Here is a 19,594-nt window from a genome sequence, read left to right as displayed (position 1 = left end):
GTTTGAGCTCAGGAGTTCGAAACCAGCCTGAGCAAGAGCGAGACCCCGTCTCTACTAAAAATACAAAGAAATTAATTGGACAACTAAAAATATACAGAAAAAATAGCCGGGCATGGTGGCACACGCCTGTAGTCCCAGCTACTCGGGAGGCTGAGGCAGGAGGATCGCTTGAGCCCAGGAGTTTGAGGTTGCTGTGAGCAAGGATGACGCCACGGCACTCTAGCCTGGGCAACACAGTGAGACTCTGTCTCAAAAAAAAACTTGGACAGATGAAGAGTTGCTTCTTATGAATGAGCAAAGACAGCGGTTTCTTGAGATGGAGCGTACTGCTGGTAACAGTGTTATGAACATTGTTGAAATGACAACAAAGGATTTAGATTATCACATGCAGCAGTTATAAAAGTTGATAAACTTTTTGTTGATAAAGCAGTGGCAAGGTTTGAAAGGAAGACTCCAATTTTGAAAGAAGTTCTACGATGGGTCAAATGCTATCAAACAGCATCTCATGCTACAGAGAAATCTTTAGTAAAAGGAAGAGTCGACAGATGCAGCAAACTTCATTGCTGTCTTATTTTAAGAAGTGCCACAGCCACCACCACCCTGATCAGCCAGCAGCCATCAACACTGAGGCAACACCCTCCACCAGCAAAAAGATCACGACTCACTGGAGGCTCAGATAATCACTAGCATTTTTTAGTAATAAAGCATTTTTACATTAAGGTATGTACACTGATTTTTTTTAGTGCGAAATAATGCTATTTCACACTTATTAGACTACAGTGTAGTATAACTTTTATGTGCACTGGGAAGCTAAAAAAATTGTGTGACCGGCTTTATTGAGATATTCGCTTTATTGCAGTGGTCTGGAACTGAACCCTCGATATTGCTGAGGTATGCTTGTAAATACAGCCCTGACATATTTTTCCATAAGTACCACAACAACCAATTTGTGTCACACCAACAAATTATGTACTATTTTCTCTCCACTAAGAAGGCAGGAAGCATAATTAGAGAAATATGCGTTTAGAGTAAGATAAGACCATATTTTCTGCTTTATCTATAAATCACTGTGCTTAATTACCACATCAGGAAGCTTTTAAAAAGATGACCTGGAAGGATAGCTGCTGGATGTATTATTTTCTATGTTTTTGTGGGTTTTTTTTTTTTTTATTGAGGCATGGTCTCGCCCTGTTGCCCAGGTGAGAGTGCAATGGCATCATCATAGCTCACTGCAACCTCAAACTCCTGGGCTCAAGCAATCTTCCTGCCTCAGCCTCCCAAGAAGCTGGGACTAAAGGCACAAGCCGCCATACCCAGCTAATGTTTCTATTTTCTGTAGAGATGGGGTCTCGCTGTTGCACAGGCTGGTCTCAAACTGCTGGCCTCAAGCAATCATCCCACCTCCGCCTCCCAAAGTGCTAGAATTACAGGCATGAGCCACCGCACCTGGCCCTTATAATTAAAAATAGTATATTTAGTAGGAAAAAACACTCAAGTGTTTCAAAGTGTTTAAATCTTTATTTTTTTAAAAAAAAAATCACTTCAATCACTGAGGCATCAACAATTTTGCAAATTTCCAACTCTTCCAAAAATATACCTAAATATCAAACATTCAACTCACTAAAGAAAAACTGGATGAAACAAATCCCATACGCAGCAATCTTTGCATATTTTATTCAAAATTGAGCTAACCCAATGTTTAAAGGGCTCCTGCCTTCAGAAACTTCTGGTTAAATGTTGAGCTTGGCCTTTAGATTCCCACACAAAGGGTCATAAATATTGCCGAGGATTGGGTTCCTTCTGGATCAGTTTCTCCAAATGTGGGCCACCTCCATCAGCATGACCTGGTGATACTTGTTAACAATCCCAAGATTCTGATTCAAAAAAGCATTTTAACAAACTCCTCCAGTGATCCTGCTAGACATTCATGATTGAGAACCACTTATCTAGAATCTCTTTAAAATAGGCCTAATAAAAATGGCCAGAGGCATAACCAAAACTCACCTGTGGCCAATTCCCCATCTCTTCTAACACCCCCTAGAGTAACCAGAGCTCCTGCATCAGGGAAGAGGCTGAGTTAGATCTATAGTCCCAGACTGTGTGGTGGGGGCCAATCAAACCCCCACCCACCCACATCCTTGGGTCAGCTGCCAGGGAATCCCCATGTGCTCTGGGAGTGAGCCAACTCCACGTGGCCACCTCTCCAGCCCATGTACACAGCATCCACGGCTGTGTTATGGGTTGAACTGTGCCCCTCCCCCCCCCAAAAAAGATACGTTGGAGGCCCAACCGCAGGTACCTCAAAATGCGACCTTATTTGCAGAGAGGGTCTTTACAGAGGTTATCAAGTTAAAATGAGGTCATTAGGGTGTGCCCTAATCCAATATGACTGACATCCTTATAAAAAGGAGAAATCTGGACACAGAGACACACATGCATAGGGAGAAGATGATGTGAAGAGACATAGGGAGAAGAAACACCCCCAGCCCAAGGAGAGAGGCCTGGAATGGACTGTTCCTCGCAGCCTGCAGCAGGAACCAACCCTGTCAACACCTTGCTTGTGGACTTCCGGCCTCCAGAACTGTGAGACCAAAAATTTCTGTTGTTCTAAACCACCCAGTTTGTGACTGTGTTACAGCAGCCCTAGGAAACTAACAGAGCTTTGAAAACCATGAAGTGAATTTAGGCAGTGAAAGCTAATCCAGATGAGTTAGGGCTGTCAGGAGATTTTTAAGACCAAGACCTTAAGAGAGAATGCCTGATGTCCAGGCAGCCCAGGGCAGCAGAAAGAGCCACAAGACCTGGGGTGGAGACTGAGCACTGCCCCCGACTTGGAAATCGTGCCTGCCTCAGCGATCCCCGCAGGGTGCAAGCTCTACAGCACTACACGTTACCCTCGTCCCATGGGCAGCTCCTCCCTGCAGGATCTGATATTGGTACTGACCAATATCAGTATAAAAGGGTGGTGACACCGCCCCATACTCCCGAGTTACCCCTTTCATTGCTAAAAAAGACTTGGAAGCAAAATCTGCATTTTAGGAAAATTTAATTCGAGCTCCCAAACATGTTTGAGTATGTTTAGAATTGCCAAGACAACAAATAACAAGGTCAGAAACAGCAAAACCCTGTGGCTGCCAAAAGCCCTTTCAACAAGTCAGGCTTCCCAGGGGCCAAGAGTTCACTGGACAGCAGAAACTTCAATAAAACAGAGCAGGCAGAGGGCAGGCGGTATGTTCAGCCGGCCCTCGGGCTGGAGGAGGGCTTCGCCATGAAGGTTTAAGTACTATCCCAACACTGAATTTACGGTTCCTAAATGTTTGTTTTAACTAGTGTTGAGAACACATATTTGACCCAGTGTGAACTTGACCTCTGGGTCCCTCTCCCTTCGCAGGGCTGTCTGTGCTGCATGACAAGATTTTCCAGCCGACCCTCCCACCCCAGCTCCCAGCACTGGGGCCGGGGCGGCCCTCCCAGCAGCTGCCATGGTAAACTTCCCTGCAGATCTGTTGGCAAAGCAGCTGTCGATGGCCATAGCAGGCATATGAAAAATGTGTAATCATTCTGGGCCCAACTCCCAAGCTTCGCTAGTACAACACCGAGCCAGAGGGACGGGATACGGCCTGAGAGAGTCCTCTGGGTCACCTGAACTCCAGCCGCGTTACACCCTCCTGAATGATGCCATCTACTGCAGCATCTCTGAGCACCAAGGGTAGGCATGGCAACATCTCCTCTGCTTATAATTTAAGGAAAATTTCTAGAGTTGAGTTTTGCTTTTTTTTCCCCCCAAAGTAGCATGGGCTGAATGCCAATGGAAAAGCAATGGAATATCGATTTTCTGTTTCTTGCTAAGGAGAGAACAAGTCATTTGATGTGCCATGAGTTAAGTGAGTAAAAACAGACCTGCACTCCCTACAGCTGGCTGCGTTTCTCCTCTATTCATAGAGCCTGGCACACGGTAAAAGCTAAACAGATATCCATTAAGTAAATGAAAGAACCATCCATGCATTTACGGAGCGCCTGCAATGTGCCAGCCTCCTGCTTTGTATTCAGATCTGCCATCTTTCCTCTTCCCTCCACCCTCCCTGCCAGCTTGGCCTCTCTCTCCTCTCCCCTTCACTCTTTTGTGTTGTCTGTCCCCAGGTCCAGCCTCTCGTTAAAGCTGAGCCAACAGGCAGTGTCTCTCTCAGTTCTGCACGCGCACCCTAAAAGGGGGACAAAAAGATTGGAAGAACCAATGCAAAGGGGCGGGGGTGGGGAGGCAGCATTCAGTTTGAATGGAGGAAAAAAATGCAAAAATAGGGGGAGGCAAAAAACATTACACATCAGAGGTTTCATGTCCCACACACAAAAGACAAAGCCCCTAAGCCACAAAACCCTCCCATAAATGTTAACTCTTTACAAAGAGCACAAATGTGGTACCATCTCTTTTGCCCAAAACAGGTATCACTAGCGACAGTCACCCAATAGTAATAACTAAAATGACATATCCCATGCTATGATTTCAACTCCTAGAGATCCACACACAAAGGGTGTCTGGAAAAGCAACATTTACATGCAACTGGGCATCTCTACATAGTGACTGGGTGGCTAGAGCCCCAAGGACCACCTTGGTGGATGGATGCACATATCCATTCTTTGCCCTGTGTGGGTCTGCCGCCTACTTGTTTCACATCTCTTTGATTTGCAATTTAAGGTTCACTAAATCTTCAGTTCTCCGAAGCATTTGCCCATGGCCCATTTTTAAATTAAGTTTCAATCAGCTAAAATCAATCCAGGCTGGCTGAAAGAAATACCTTATTTTCTTCACTGCATTAAGCAAACACTAAACAACATGAACACTTCCAATCTCTTAAACAGAAAAAATTTTTTGCACCAACTGGACATGTCCTATATAAACTCAAATTCTTCACTATCCTCAAATTATAACGATAATTAGAAGACATGCTGGGTTACACATTTAAATGTGCATGCACATTTTATGATGACTATTATCTTAAGGGGGAATTTCATGTGGACATATCATTGGTTTTTGTATTTTTATGTGCTATAAATCACACCTAAGTGCAATTGTTCCATCTCAGCACAATAAGGAAGGGAGAGAGGAAGGAGACCACAAAGGAAAATAAAGGAAAAATCAAGTCACAGATAAATGAGACTAGATTTACTGGGCTTGATCCAATACTAAACCCTAAAAGAATCTTTCTGGTTTCATCGAGGCTTTCACTCCCACACTCTTTCACCTTGATATTTGCAACAATCCTACAAATGAGGCGAGGTTTTAGCACGATGAATTTCTACATGGAAAAACATAAGGTCAGATAAGTGAATTCTCCAAGGCCACAGCGGTAATAAGGGAGTCAGCATTTGAACTCAGGTCTTCTGACCCCAAGGCCAGCGGCCTTTCCCAGCATCACACTGTTCAGTCATGGACACAAGTTTCACAGCATCAGAGGTAACCCCAGTGGTCTCATCTGAAGGCACAAGGTTCTCTCATCTCTCTGGATCTCCCAGATACACAGAAAACAAGTCCCCCGTTTAAATATCCATCTCATGGATACATTACTTTGGACTGAGCACTGACCTACCCCAGTATCCCTTTTAAAAACATAATTATTCCTGAAAGGAGTTGTGATTTAAGTTTCTAGCATTTGGGCCTGAATTCATTTGTCAGATTGGGCAGTATAGGAAGGCTAATTTTTTGGATGCTGAAACCATAGAAAAGGAAAGGGATGTTGCACTGCTTATATGCTGGTGCTATCCAAGGGCTACCTCCTAGAAGCTGAAAGGAAAACTTAAGAGCTAGAGGAATTTGTTGTAGGTATTGTGAGATTAAATCAATGTAGCAAGTTCCTCTGGAACCCTAGAGTAGCTAACTGTTCAACCAACACCCTTCTGTGGACTTTCTCTGGACCACCAAGGGTCAAACCCAGATAAACCTAGGTGCACACACGTCTTTGCCTCCCTTGCCTAGAGAAGCAGGAAGCTGTGAGGCAATTCCTCAAGATCTGGAGCATCTTTGGATTTTGTAGAACACCTCTGGATTCCCAAATGCTTGAGTAACCTGAGAATAGGGGTCTACTGTCTTTTCAGAGAAGGCACTCAGTTGCATCACTTGCCAAGTAAACTTTTAAAGCCTTAGAGCATTCTCCCCAACAGGCATCAAGGAGCATCTAACCATCTGTAAAATCCTGCCCTGTGTTTCTAACCTTTACACGGCAATATCCTATTGCAATGACGCTGTCATGGATGGGTACCTCCAAGTTAGAGGCAAACCATATCACATCAGGTTTTGGGCAGAACAAGTTACTAAGGAGAGGGGAGGGCATGTCATTTGTCCTGAGCAATTCTAAATTCAGGAAAATGCTGACATATTCCTGTTAGGTGTAATCTAAGAAGTTAAAAAATGAAAAATTATGATTTAATCTAAAATACCTACAACCCTGAGCAGTTCTGATCTAGTGGTTTGAGTTTAGGAATCAGGAGGCTGTTCATGTCTGCCAGTACTTCTTGATGACAGCCAAATCATAAAACACACAGACATTTCTTTTTACAAAAATAAAGCCATTATGCCAAAGGCTCTTTGTTTCCTTTGAGGATTGAAGGCATTTTCAAAAAACAAAGTCACTAGAATGACTGTATCAGAAATTTTTTTTATTCATCCACCAGTGTTTTAAAATCCAAACTATACAAGACAAATTAATTTTGTTTATTATGCTGAATCCTAATAAGCAGCTGAAATTTGAACAATTCCAATCCACATGGGATGCAGAGAACATCTAAGAATGCTTAACTTTTTCTTTATAAGGCTTATTTCTAATTAGCACCAGACAGCATCAATTTGTCAAGAGGAGCCTCAAGATACATTTTAACTTAATCCTCAACTTCATGATGCATAGGGGAAAAATTTCCCACTGTTCTCAAATCTATATGCATTCTATGCATCATTAACACATTTTCTTTCTTTCTTTTTTCTTTTTTTTTTTTTTTTGTAGAGACAAGATCTCACCCAGGCTGGAGTACAATGGCACAATCATAACTCACTGCAGCCTTTGACCCCTGAGCCTAAGCCATCCTCCTGCCTCAGCCTCCTGAGTGGCTGGAACTACAGGCGCATGCCACCACACCAGGCTAATTTTAATTAACACATTTTTCTAAAACACTGCTGAGCATGCACATTAACTGGAGAAGCACTGGAGGGGGCCCCGCTCATCAGTTCTGAAGAGCAGTACAGAGTGGTGCACTCTGAAAAACTATCAGGCCTAAAAGATGGAGGATTCAGGTTGCTGTTTTCAGAAAGCTATAAAAACTATTGATGTTTCATTCCAGAATGAGGCCCTCTACTTCCCATTCGCCTCCTGCCATCATCTTAAAAAAATGTTTTCATTTGTTGGTATCATGTTTAAATTAATTTTATTGGTTCTGCCATATGGCACATCCTCAAATGGGATTTTTTTTCCTAGCTCCTAATTCACAGATGTGACATAGTGATTAATATCTCAGTTGAGAGCAGAGAATCTTGGATGCATAGCATGGTCCTGTACAACACATGGCTGCTGGCACTGATACTATCATTACCCTGACCCAGCCCTTCCTGGGTGGTAATGCAGGCTGCATGGGTAAATTGTGTTTCAGACTTCAACCTCCCCGGAGCAGCATTAGCCCTTGCAAGTGGCCCCTGTGAGATGCCCCCATGTGGACAGCCTCACTTTGCCTTCTGTGCGGGGCCACTGGGAGCATGGCAACTTACGTTTGGTGCACCTCTGGGAGCCAGGGGCCTTACTCCAGCCATGACAGCACTGCCCTCCACAGACATTGACCCTGAAACAAAGCAAGACCCCTGAGTCCAGCAGCAGTGACACTCCCTTAACAAGAATCCAAGCTTCCAGCAGGTTCCAGGTTCCAGCTTCTACATTCCTCTGGATTGGAGAGTTTTAACAGGTACCCGGGATGCCCAACCCAAAGCTACCCAAGTAGAAGTATAAAGACCACGTATCAGGGAAGGGTGGGAGAACCAAAAAGCCTGCATAACCTAGAGCTAGCTATACAGGATGGGAAAATGAGGTCCAGGTAAATGGTTTTGTTAACCCCAAAATCAAAGTAGAGCTAAGTTCATTTTGTATATTATCTGGGCCCACATTTTAAATTGAAACTGAGTTTCAGAAAGAAGTGTCCAAAAAGGAGTGAGGTCACATCGCCTGGAACCACCCCTGAAAAGGGAGGGGGGAAAAAACCAAATAAGCAGAACAAGTTTTCCCCTCCAGGCCAACATGTGATTAACTGGGGGGTGGGAAGGTGCACAGGGAAGATACTTATGAGCTCCCAATAACAGCAACTTTACATCCAAAAATTCTATCAACTCTAAGAACACCCGCCCCAGGAAAGCAAACCCCACAGGTGCAGGGAAGCCCAAGCTCACAGTTTCTAGGATGCTGAAAAGTTCCAGGCCACAGAAGGAGCTGGACCTTTCCAGCCAGCCCTCCCTCCAAACATTTTTTTTTCTCTAGCTAGACCAAAATTAAAACTGAGTTGCAAAGCGAAGTTTGATTGATGCTGAGGGATTCGACTGTAGTGACTTCACGTTTACGCCCATCTTCTAGGAGTAGTTTGGTTTGCGCACAGGAGGTTACGCCCCAGGCAGAAATGCCTTTTGTGTTTACCCGCAGCTCCGTAACAATGCACTCGGAGTTTAACGTGACGAGAGCTTCCAGGGCTTCCCCGCACTCGGCTCTCCCGCGGCGCTCCAGGGCAGGCAGAGGCGGGCAGAGAGCCGACCCCCCGCGCACGACGTCCCCGGCCACCGCGGGACTCCGAGTGGCCCTGACCCCGCGGGGCCCTTCGCGGGCGGCGCGCGCGAGGCGGGCGGGCGGGCAGAGGGGGTGTGGGCTTACCCCTGCAGCTGCTGCTTCTGGTGAACCTGCAGCCTGGAGCCCCCGCCGCTCTGGGTCTCCTGCGGCACTTTGGAGCGCACGACTTGCCTGCCTTGTTTGACGAACGCGGCGGCCGCCGGGTGACCGCCGGGCTTGGGGTGGAGCTGCCCGCTGGGGCCCCCGGGACGCGCCGGCTCCGGCGGCGGTGGCGGCCGGAGCCCCTGCAGGGCCCCGCTGCCCGGCTTGCTAGTGCGCCGGGTCCGCTCCGAGGGGGACCCTGGGGAGGCGCGGCTGGGGGCGCCGACGGCCGCCGAGCTGCGGCTGTACCTGGCGTTGAGCGCGACGTTGAAGGTCCGCGGGCGCGGGGGCCCGCCCAGGGGCAAGGCGCCCGCCGCCAGGCCGGGGCCCGGGCGCACCACGTACGTGATCCTCCGCACCCGGCCGTGCACGGACGACGCGAGCAGCCCTGCCCAGAGCAGGAGCCCCCACCTGAGCCAGGCCCCCGCCATCGCGGGCCCCAGCCGGCGCGACCGGCCGCGCGCGGTCCGGCCCCCGCCCCCGGCCGTGCGGCTCGCCCGGTGCGGCCGCCCTCGCCCTTCCCCGCGCGCTCGGGCTCCCCCGAGATCTGCCGAGAGCACGGGAAAGGCGGGAGGAGGCCAACTCGGTTGCAAGAGAGGAAGTTCTGCGGGAGGCTGAGCGGCCCCAGACCCCGGCCGATTGTGGCGCGGAGGAGGGGGCGGGCGTGGGGGTGGGGAGCGCGGGGCCCGGAGGGAGGGGCGAGGGGCGCGGGCTGCGCAAGGTGAGGGTCCGCGCGCCTGGCCGGGGGTGCAGCGTGCGCCGCGCGGGGCCGGCGAGAGCGGCCGAGGGCGAGCGTGAGCGCGCGGGACGCTCAGAGGCAGCCCGGGCTGCAAAGTCTTTAAAAAGTTGCTCTCCTGTGGAAGCGGGTGTCAGATCGCAACAGCCAATCTCCGGCAGACGTGACGTCAGGCGGCAGATCCTAATTGGGGAAAGCGTGAGATGAGCCCGAGAACGCGCCGCCACCCTCCACATCCACAGGGGTTGTTACTGTGGGTCGCCAAGGCAGAGGTCCCCACGCCCCGCTCCCGTGTCCTGGGGGAGGACAAAGGGCTCAGCAAAGTTACTCGACGGTCCTTTCCTTCTAGAAACCCCACAGAATTCGTTCGATATTGGTTGGCAATCCAGGCATTTTCTTATCCGTGTTTGCGCGGACAACTTGCTGCAGCGGTTGGACTAAAATATCCAATCCTGCCCCAGAAAGGACTGTCCCGGGTGCGCTGAGCTCTCCATGGGAAAGCGTTTAGACGGTTGGTTCCCTTTGGGACTGTAAACGCCCGGTGGCTTTCTCGGTCTGCAGCCTCTGGTACCCTACTCCTCGCCGGGCAGGTACGGCGTGAGGGCGGGCAGCAGGGGGCGCCCGCGTAGATGGGGAAGCCGCCACGGAGCCAACCGCAGAGGCAGCCCTGCCCTCGGACCTTTAGGGTGGGAATACAGTTTAGGACCTAATACAACCCCAAGCCATTATTAGTACTTGAGGGCGAAAAAATCAGATAAGTTCCCTGGACCCCGATCCGACGGGGTCACTCAGCCTGGAAATGACCCTAGATCAATCACATTAAGGGAGATGGCAGAATGTTCCAAGGGACAGAGTCCTTGGGGGTCACAGCGCGCTTTAGGGAAAACCATGAAGTAATGATATATTTACTTATAGCATTTGAATTTAAAACAATGTCACCAGCAGAATGCGTGATTTTATTATATGAATGCAATAGAAAGCCTATGGTCACAGCAGTCTTTTTTAAAAAAAGAAAAAAAGCCTTTAACTTAAGAATGATTTATTTCCAAGGCTTTCGTTGTTATCGTTTATATTTATTTGTGGCTTATTCTTTTGTTGTCTAGCTGCAGTGGCTATTAGACAATTGGTAGCAAGTTACAATGGTTGAAGAAGTATTAATGGAAACATCATTTAAAGTTGAGGAAACAATCTATTAATCTTTTTTTTCTGCACATTGGAGAAAGTCCTCCAATATTTGATTTGGCATGAGAGGGCTTCAATCCAGCTTTCTGAGCGCCAGCTTCCTGTGAGAACACAGTCTGAGAGCCACCGTCCTAGAATAAATAGCTCTGGATAGGAGGGAAAGGACTCCAGTTCCAGCCCTAACTCTGCAGCGATTTAGTTGGAAGACCACAGGCAGTTCACCTCTCCTCCCTGAAGCAAGTCTTCCTCCTCCATTACACAGTAGAGTTGGATTAAAAGTTCCTTTCAGCCGGCACAGTCTGTGACTCTCAGAACACCCAGGGTCCCTCTGGATAGGCTTATTCCAGGTCAGCCTCTGAGCTGGGCTGAGGGGAACCAGCTGAGAACGTTGAGGAAAGAGATGGGTCAGGAGGCTGCCTCCTGGCACTGGATTCTACACAAAGGATACAAATGTCTTCTCTGAAGAAGGCGCACAGGCTGATGCTCTGGACATACAAAGTATCGGGAGGCAGCCTTCGTCTTTGGAAAACTTCCTATCTGGCTAGGGAGAGAAGATATGAATAAATGGAAAACTTCTAAAAAGATAAACAACAACCGAATTAAGTAACACTTCAAGATACTAATAGAACTCTTGCAAGGGAGGACCTGATTTGTATGATACCTATGTTATAGTACAGCCCATATAGGGAAAACATTTCCTACCTACAGCTCAAATCAGTCCACAGGGATCTCACCTCCTCAGGTGGAGATTACGTGACAACAGTTGAAGTGGACAGGGTGTGGGAAGGGTGGTATCTAGCAGAGCTAACAACATTCTGATGAGCCTGGACAGGAGGGACAGATGTCAGATGGGTGAAAGCTCAGGAAATAGTGAAGGACAACATCCCCAACAGGACCAGGCTTCACCAGTCTTCAGTGGTGGGTGAGCTGTTCTAGTGGATCACTCACAGGACCCACAGGGAGGGGCGGCAAACATCAAAGCTGCTTTTAGTCAACAGAGGCAGCTGCCTGTAGAGGGCACCGCCTGGATGGGGCTGGGCTCTAGCTGCTGCTTTACTCCCCAGGGGAATGAAGTCATTTCACCTCTCTGAGCCTCAGTTTCCAGAGAACCTGGGAATCTGCCCGAGATCCTTGTATTGTAGGGAGATGGGTGAAACGACATTTACTATGCTCTATGGCTCTGCAGAAAAATGTTTTCTACCGTGAAAAATGTGTAATACAATCCTCCTCTCTCCTGACCCACAACAGTGGGTATTTCACACCAATCTTCACCCCAATTACAACCTGCCTTACGACGGATTTAGATATATTACAATCAGATCATCTCTGAAACATAACCACAGGAAAAAATCTCCAGTGTGTTAATCCCATCCCTCTACACAGGTTTATAGACAGGTGTGTATCCATAACCATTAATATAGAAATAAACACATGAGCAAGCAGCTCCACTCTCTAGCTGGGAGACTCTAGCAAAGTCACAGTTTTCCACATAAGTCTCTTGCTATTACATAACTAGCAAGATAATCCTTGAAAAATGTTATGTGCCCCGTGTACTATCGTATGAGATGGTCACTCATCTAAAACACTGAACTCACTATTATTCTGAAAGTGAAAGCCCAGTTTCTGTCAGGCATGAGGACAGGCTTTTGCCAAGTGTAGACCCAGTTTAATGCCACAGATCCTGGACCCAAACCCCCCGAGGGTTCAAGGTCCGTTTATATTGGCAGTACACAACTTCCTGGTTCAAAAAACAAGTCTTTAAAGATCTCATAAAACTTCTTGGACTTCAGATGGTTTTTACAAAACAATACTCAGATGAGCTAAGTGTAAATGAATCAGAAAAGAGGATTATGTTTCCCATAAAAACTCCTGGGTTTGAGGATTAGAGGAAGAAAGCAAGGCTGGCAAATGCCAAACATTTTAAAGCGCTTTGAGACCGTTAGTCAAACTCAAAATGCAGCCAGGTTCCCTCATCTTTACAGTTTATGAGTTTTGTAATTGAAAATATTTTCCTACATTTAAGATCAGCTACAAATCAAATTTAGTGGCTGCCTATGATCAAAACTGCTTCGACCCATGTTTTCTTCCAGCCAAGGTTTCACGGAGCCCCTTTTAGTCCTCTTCTAGGTACATGAAGAAATTCTTAGAAAGAAAAAGGGAGAAAGAAAAGAAACAAGAAGTCAGTAGGATGTAGACAAAAGGAGGAGAAAGAGAGAGTGAGAGCAAGGAAAGCAAGAGGGAGAAAGCTGGAGAGAGAGGGTGGGAGGGGAAAAGGGGGGAGCTGCAGAGTAGAGAGAGGGGTGGGAAGGTGGACAGAGGCTAAGAAGGAAGAGGAATGAATGGAGGATGGGAAAAGGAAGGAGAAAGCAATGAATGAGAAAGGGAGCAGAGAGGTGGGAGAAGAGGAAAAGAAAAAAATGAAAAATGAAACATAAGGAGAGAAGACTTTTCAGCAGAACCTATGGCTACACTTTCTCAGGCTGCTCATCAGGATTCTGGCAGCCTTTTCTGCACATCAGCTAGTTCTGACCTGATCCTCAGCCTGTCCAGGTTTGGGCTAGAATTAAACCTGCAACATTATTAGGTGCTAGCACAGTGTGGCTGGCTACCCCAGACCTCGCACAAAGTGGTAGGGACAGGAAACCCCACATTCTCCTCAATCAGGAGGCCAAAGACGTCAGCTTCAGCTTGAGAGTGCCCACAAATAGGTACCTATCACTCTCACAGTCCTCTCTCTTGTACTTTCAACCATTTCATTGAAAAGTGGGGGTGAGAGAAGTTAGAAATGTGTGACCTCCTCCACCTTTGTCTTGGCTTCTGTGAGAAATACGATGAAGCTTTGCAAATAAAGAATTAAGGCAGAGGCTCATGAGATGAAGGTGTCAGTGTCTGTCTGCCAAGCTGTGGGATCAAGATAGAGACAAGTCTGCTCTGCAGAAAAAGGTGAGGTGCCCTCTGGAATAGAGCAACAGTAGAATTGGGGTTTACCCCAGCGTTTCCCTTCCCTTAAAGCACCTTTAGTTGTTATTCAACGAACATTTATTAAACAACTACAGGGCCCTCGGTTACCCTACATAGACCCTTACTGCAAATTCAAAACAGACTTCATATTAGGTGGAGAAGGTAGATTGAATATGTCATTGGATTGCAACTCAAAGTTGCCCCTGGTCCAGCAAGTTCTTTGTGCTAGCCCTGAGTTCCTGGCCACGGCAATACAGACCCTGTCCACAGGGAGAGTACGGTCTAATGGGGTAAACAGACCCTGAACAAATAATTACATGTGTGAAAAGTATTGAAAAGGACTGTGAGGTGGGAAATGGGACCCATAAGAGGAAAAAGTGTCAGGGCCATGGTCCACCTTCCTATAAATGTAGAGGAGCCAATCAACAAAAAGGGAACTCACTAAAAATAAAGTTTTGTGTACACTAAATTTCCCTTTCTGATTATTCCGTTCCCCTTCTCACTTGCCTTATATGTAATCAAGACGAGTCACACAATGGGAGCTGCTGAAGACAACAAAATGACTCTTTGTCTGCAGTTAACCAAAATCTGCTAATTAATTTAGCTTTCGCTGAGATTTTTCATGCACATTCATTCAGAACTTTTGAACATTAAACACGAAACTACATAATAATTAAATACCTGTCAATACAATTTTATTTACACTCATCATTCACACCCTCCAAACCTGATTGGGCTGTTGCCTGGTCTGAATTCAAGGAAACACAAAGAAAATACGTTCCTGCTCTCAAGGAGTTTGCATCTTGGAAAATACCTGGATGTACAACAAACCGAGATGCACTTCAACAAAGAAATCTATGAAACACTTGCCTTTTGATCACAAAAAGGCTCCACATTACTTTCATTTCACTCTGGTATCTCAGTGTTAAACACTTCTTTGACCTTCCATTCGATCAACAGAACTTTTCCTAGTTTCCCTGCTCAAATTTTAAGTTCAAAGATGCCCAGACCCCTGCAAGGTTGGTTGAATGTCAGGTGGGCAATAATATCCTCTCCACTCAAATACAGCTATTTAATACTTATAAATCGTGATCCCATTTTATAAGGAACCTCCTACTTTGCTTTAGCTTCAATGTTGTCCATGTTGTTGAGTTGTTGAATTACTTCTTTATTTAAATTTGACAACATTAGTAATTAGAATTATTTCTTTTGCCTACATTAGAATTTTTTTGCCCAATGGTGCTACCCAAGTTTAACCCTTGATCCTAATTATTTTTTTTCCAAAATAGTCTCTCTACCTCCCATCAAATTGATGAAGACATTATATAGTGAATAAAGCAATCTAGAAAAAAGAAGAAAATAAGAACAAATGTACTACACCACCTCTATGTATCAATTTCCAGCCTTGTCTGCTTTCCTGAGACCCAAATCCCTTCATAGATTGCCCCTGTCTTACTTTTTCAACCTAATCTTGGGTTACTCCCTCAAATAAACCTTCTGTTCCAGCTACCTTTATTTATCTATTTTTCTTCTTTCTCTTTGGAAGGAAAAAAGACCCTGATCAGTCACTAGTCTGCAGAAATAAGACACCCAGACCCCTGCCTCTAAGCTTCCCTCCGTATCATTCCCTGAAATGCCCCCAACTCCTCAGCTATGTCCTCTTTCTCCTTTAAATAGAATTCAGGATTCTTTCCTTCCCTGAAACTCTTTGGAATACCCTAAGCCTCAGTTTACTCTCTCTTTTTTTTAATTCTTGTGACATATATTATCCATCCTAGCATTGCACACACAATCCATGCTTTGTAATAGACATAGAACACTACTTGCAGGGAAAATTTTCTTTTCTTCTTGTTCATAGTAAGATAAACCGGAATAAAGGCAAGCCGTGGTTAATAATGCTGCGGTTTGGTTAAGACATTCTGACTTGTCTTTAGCTGTTTGCAGGAAGGGTTCTACTAAGCAATGGGATTTGCCCAAATTTTCCCCCAACCTGAATTAAGTTGCTTTAACTGAATCTAGAGTGGACCTTTGTGTGTGTGTTGGGGGTGGAGGGGGAGTACAGGAGGGGGGTGTTTCCTATCCCTGAATTAATGGTTTGAAAAGTTCTGTAGAAAGAATTTTGTTGTAGTTGTGTCTGAACACTGTTATATTGACAGAATTGTATCATTAAAATAGTCAATGCTTTTATAACATCTCTCTTTTGCTGCCCTCTCAACTTACTCTATTATTGGAGACCAGGACATACTCTGGGAATGCAGCTAGTAAAAATCAGCATAATATGGATGAACTGAGCGATATACAGAAGTCACTCACACCACCAAAGAAACGCCAGCCATGCAAGGAAAGGCCTAGCTTTCTAAACAGAGAGGGGAGACCAGTAAAACCAGCCTGGTGTCTGGGATTCCTCCAGGTTTCCTGGTTTTAAAGCCCAGGTTTAAAAAGCTACTGCTGAGAGTGATCAGGTTACATTTGCCAGCTGCCAAAGAAATTTACACTTAACCCTTTCCAACCCTCCACCTGGACATTACACTCCCATTTCCTTACAATTAATAGAAAGGGAATCCTCTGTCTTTGTATTTCCCTCTGTGTTTTCTTCCCTACACACAAGTAACTGGCCAAAGCCCCAGGTGAAGCTGCCTGTGCCCACACTGATTTCCATGCCTCAACCTTGTTTCTGGAGGCCTGCCTCGAGGGCAGAGACCTTGTGTGTCCTATTCCCAGTGCCTGCCACAGTGTGTAATTCATAGTGAATGCTCAGTGTTTGTTAAATGAATGACTGTGTACCTTCTACTGCCTAACTGCAGTGAGTAGTCAGCAGTAGGAAACCCGCTATCTTTTTTTTTTTTATCATGAGCACAAACTTTGCCCAAGATGCTGAAGTAGTCAAAGGTCTGGAGACTGATTAATTGATTCATCCAATCATTGATTCATCCATTCATACATGCACCATTCACTAACCATTTTTTGAGGGCCAATTGTTTTTTAATTAACGAAGAATAGGGAAAGAATTTTAGACATTTTTGCTTAGGGAGCTAATGTTCTTAACTAGATCCAAAGATTCTCTCTGAAAGTTGAAGAAATTATCTTTACAAGGCATGGTATAAACAGGCAGATAAGCAGAATCTCTTCTTATAGTCCTCTTGCAGCTAACTGGCAGAAAATCTACATGGGCACATAGAATAGTATCTGTAGAATGTAAATACACAATCCTGGAAATTTGTGTACCAGGCGGGAGTAGAATGTATGGTTAAGAGAACAAACTTTGCAATCAAACAACCTGGGCTCAGGTCCCAGCTCTGCTCCTAAGCATGGGAGTGAACTTGGGGGCATAGGCCCATGTTCTGGATGGATCTAGGAGGTCACTGGATGGACATTAAGGAACTAAACTCTTGAATCCCCCTTGAATAATCACTTTTATGAGGGGATATTTTTGAGTTACTCAATGCTGTCCTGGGAACTGCTTCTCAGCTGGAAGCAGTTGGAAATAGATAATCTCGGCCTTAGGTTCTAAGGGGTCTGTGAAGGCTGCCATTTCATTTTATCACTTTATGGTTCAGCACACGGAATAATTTCTCAGCAATCATGAAGTGTTTCCTGGTAACCAGCTCAGACTCTACAAATTTACCACCCTAACTCTTCCAGTAAGAGAAAGTCATTTCTGGAAAAATGGCTCAGAGTTTTATATAATGTAATCGAAGATACCAAAAGCTGATGAGTCTCTTCTGTTTTTCACTTGGTGGAGAGAGGCCACAGGGACACAGTTTTAGACACTCTTGCCTGTAGACGACAGAACCTGGCTGAGAGGGGATTAAAAGCAGAGATAGGAGAGGAGTCCTCAGTTTCACAAATGGGGATGGTGGCAGGAAGAGAAAGGAAGAAAATCATTCCTATTCACTCTCTGAGCACTTACAAGGGCCCGTCAAAGGTATGGGAGGGGTGGGGGCTGTGCACCTGCCATCACAGAAGGAGCCACTCCATAGACATTTGCCTTCCTAACTGAACGGTGGCATTCCGTGGTTTGATAAACCATATACCTTCGTAAGCTTCTATTTTGTTATCTATAAAATGGGAATAATACCTAACACAGGCTTCAGCAAGCTTTTCCTGAAAAGGACTAGATAGTAAATATTTTCCATTTTGTGGGCCATACAGCATCTGTCACAACTACTCAACTTTGTTGTCGTAGCATGAAAGTAGCCACAGACAACACATAAAGGAATGGGTGCGGGCAGGTTTGGTCTGCAGGCTGTAGCTTGCCATTGCCTAGTCTAATCTCCTGTTTTAATACACAGGGTGTTGTGAGGATTAAATGACCTAATCCAGGTAACGTATTTTGGTATAGTGTGTGGCAGTTAAGTGTTCAATAAATATTAGCTGTTATCGTTGCTTTGATTTAAGTCTCTCCCATCTGTATCCGTTGCCTTTGTTCACTTTAGTGAACGGAGTAATCCTCTGTGTTCCTCGGGAGATATTTTCAGCCTTCCTTCTCTTGGGCATGTGGTGAGTGTCACAGTTGGGTTCTCCAAGAAGAACCCTAAGATGGAGTTTAGTGTACAGGATGTTTATTAATGTCCTTGGGAACAACCCCGTGGAAAGGAGGCGAAGGAAGCAGGATTGGGAAGAGGGAGAAGTCAGGTTGCCCAACAATGGACTCAGCCAAATCCACAGACATTTCTGGAGCTAAAATGGCCACCAGACTTGTCCCACCTTGTGCTGAAATGTCTGGGTATTTTCATTCCCACCTGGAGCAGTCCCTGGATGTGGGCTGGCCCGAGAGGCACATGGAGAGATAGTTCATACACTCCTGGAGGGGCTGACAGATGAAGCTTGTCTGCTGACAGCACGCCCAGCAACTGGAGCAACAAGCTGGTGGGAGAGGAAGATGTGACCAATTCTGACTGTGACCTGTGCACAGAATTAACATGTCACTTGCAGACCAAGCACCTAATTGTTGTTCCAAGACCCTCCTAAGCTCTTTTCCCCTGTAAAGACTGGCAATTTCCCCATGGTGGCTGCTGCATCAGCATGGGTCCCAGAGGGATGCCAGTGAGCAGAGCCCCTCCCACCTCAACCTGCAATGGAAATGGAGTATGAACAAGATCTCCAATCCGAGTTCTTCAGAGCCACTGAGATTTGGGGGTCATTTGTTACTGCAGTGTTGTTAGCTTTCAATTATGAGTCATCAGTAGCAGCAGGGGAAGCTACGTTGGATATAGTCAGATATTTTGAAGGGAAGATACCCTCATTATCTCAAAAAATCAAGGAACTGGTTTAAACCATTATGATTTCCAGCAGAAGCATCATAGTTAACACTAGCACTTATGTGAATCTGCTAATTTAATGTTCACAACGACCTATGTATGACACAAGTATTAATATTATTATTATCCGCATTTTACACTTGATCTTAGCCAAAGGCCAAGAAGCAATTGTTCTCATTTTAGAGATGAAGAAACTAATGCATAAAGAGGTTCAGTAACTTGCCCAAGACCAAATGTGTGCAATCTATAGCCCAAAGGCCAAATCCAGCTCACTGTCTGCCTTTGTACATAAAATTTTATTGGAACACCGGCATGCCCATTCATTATATATTATATAAGTATGGCTGCTTTTGTGATACAGTGGCAGAGTTGAGTAGTTGTATTTATCTTGCAAAGCACAAAATATAGTCAGCCCTCTATAACTGGGGGTTCTACATCTGTGGATCAAACAACCGTGGATCAAAAGTATGTTTTTAAAAAATTAATTTTAAAAATACAACAATAAAAAA

General features: G+C 45.6%; 1 protein-coding gene across 1 annotated transcript in view; it reads right to left on the bottom strand.

Moving 5' to 3' along the window:
* Positions 1 to 9,376, bottom strand: part of LTBP1 (latent transforming growth factor beta binding protein 1) — a 482,178-nt gene extending 472,802 nt beyond the window's left edge. The window contains exons 1-2 of the mRNA XM_012652425.1: positions 8,889 to 9,376; positions 7,748 to 7,818 (exon numbers count right to left, since the gene is read on the bottom strand). Coding sequence (XP_012507879.1) covers positions 7,748 to 7,818; positions 8,889 to 9,376 — 559 coding nt within the window. The remainder of the gene's footprint in view (positions 1 to 7,747; positions 7,819 to 8,888) is intronic.
* Positions 9,377 to 19,594: the final 10,218 nt, after the last annotated feature.

This window comes from Propithecus coquereli, unplaced genomic scaffold, assembly GCF_000956105.1.
Source record: "Propithecus coquereli isolate 6110/MARCELLA unplaced genomic scaffold, Pcoq_1.0 Scaffold39, whole genome shotgun sequence".
NCBI classification, from domain to species: Eukaryota; Metazoa; Chordata; class Mammalia; order Primates; family Indriidae; genus Propithecus; species Propithecus coquereli.
This window is presented reverse-complemented; position numbering and strand designations above follow the sequence as displayed.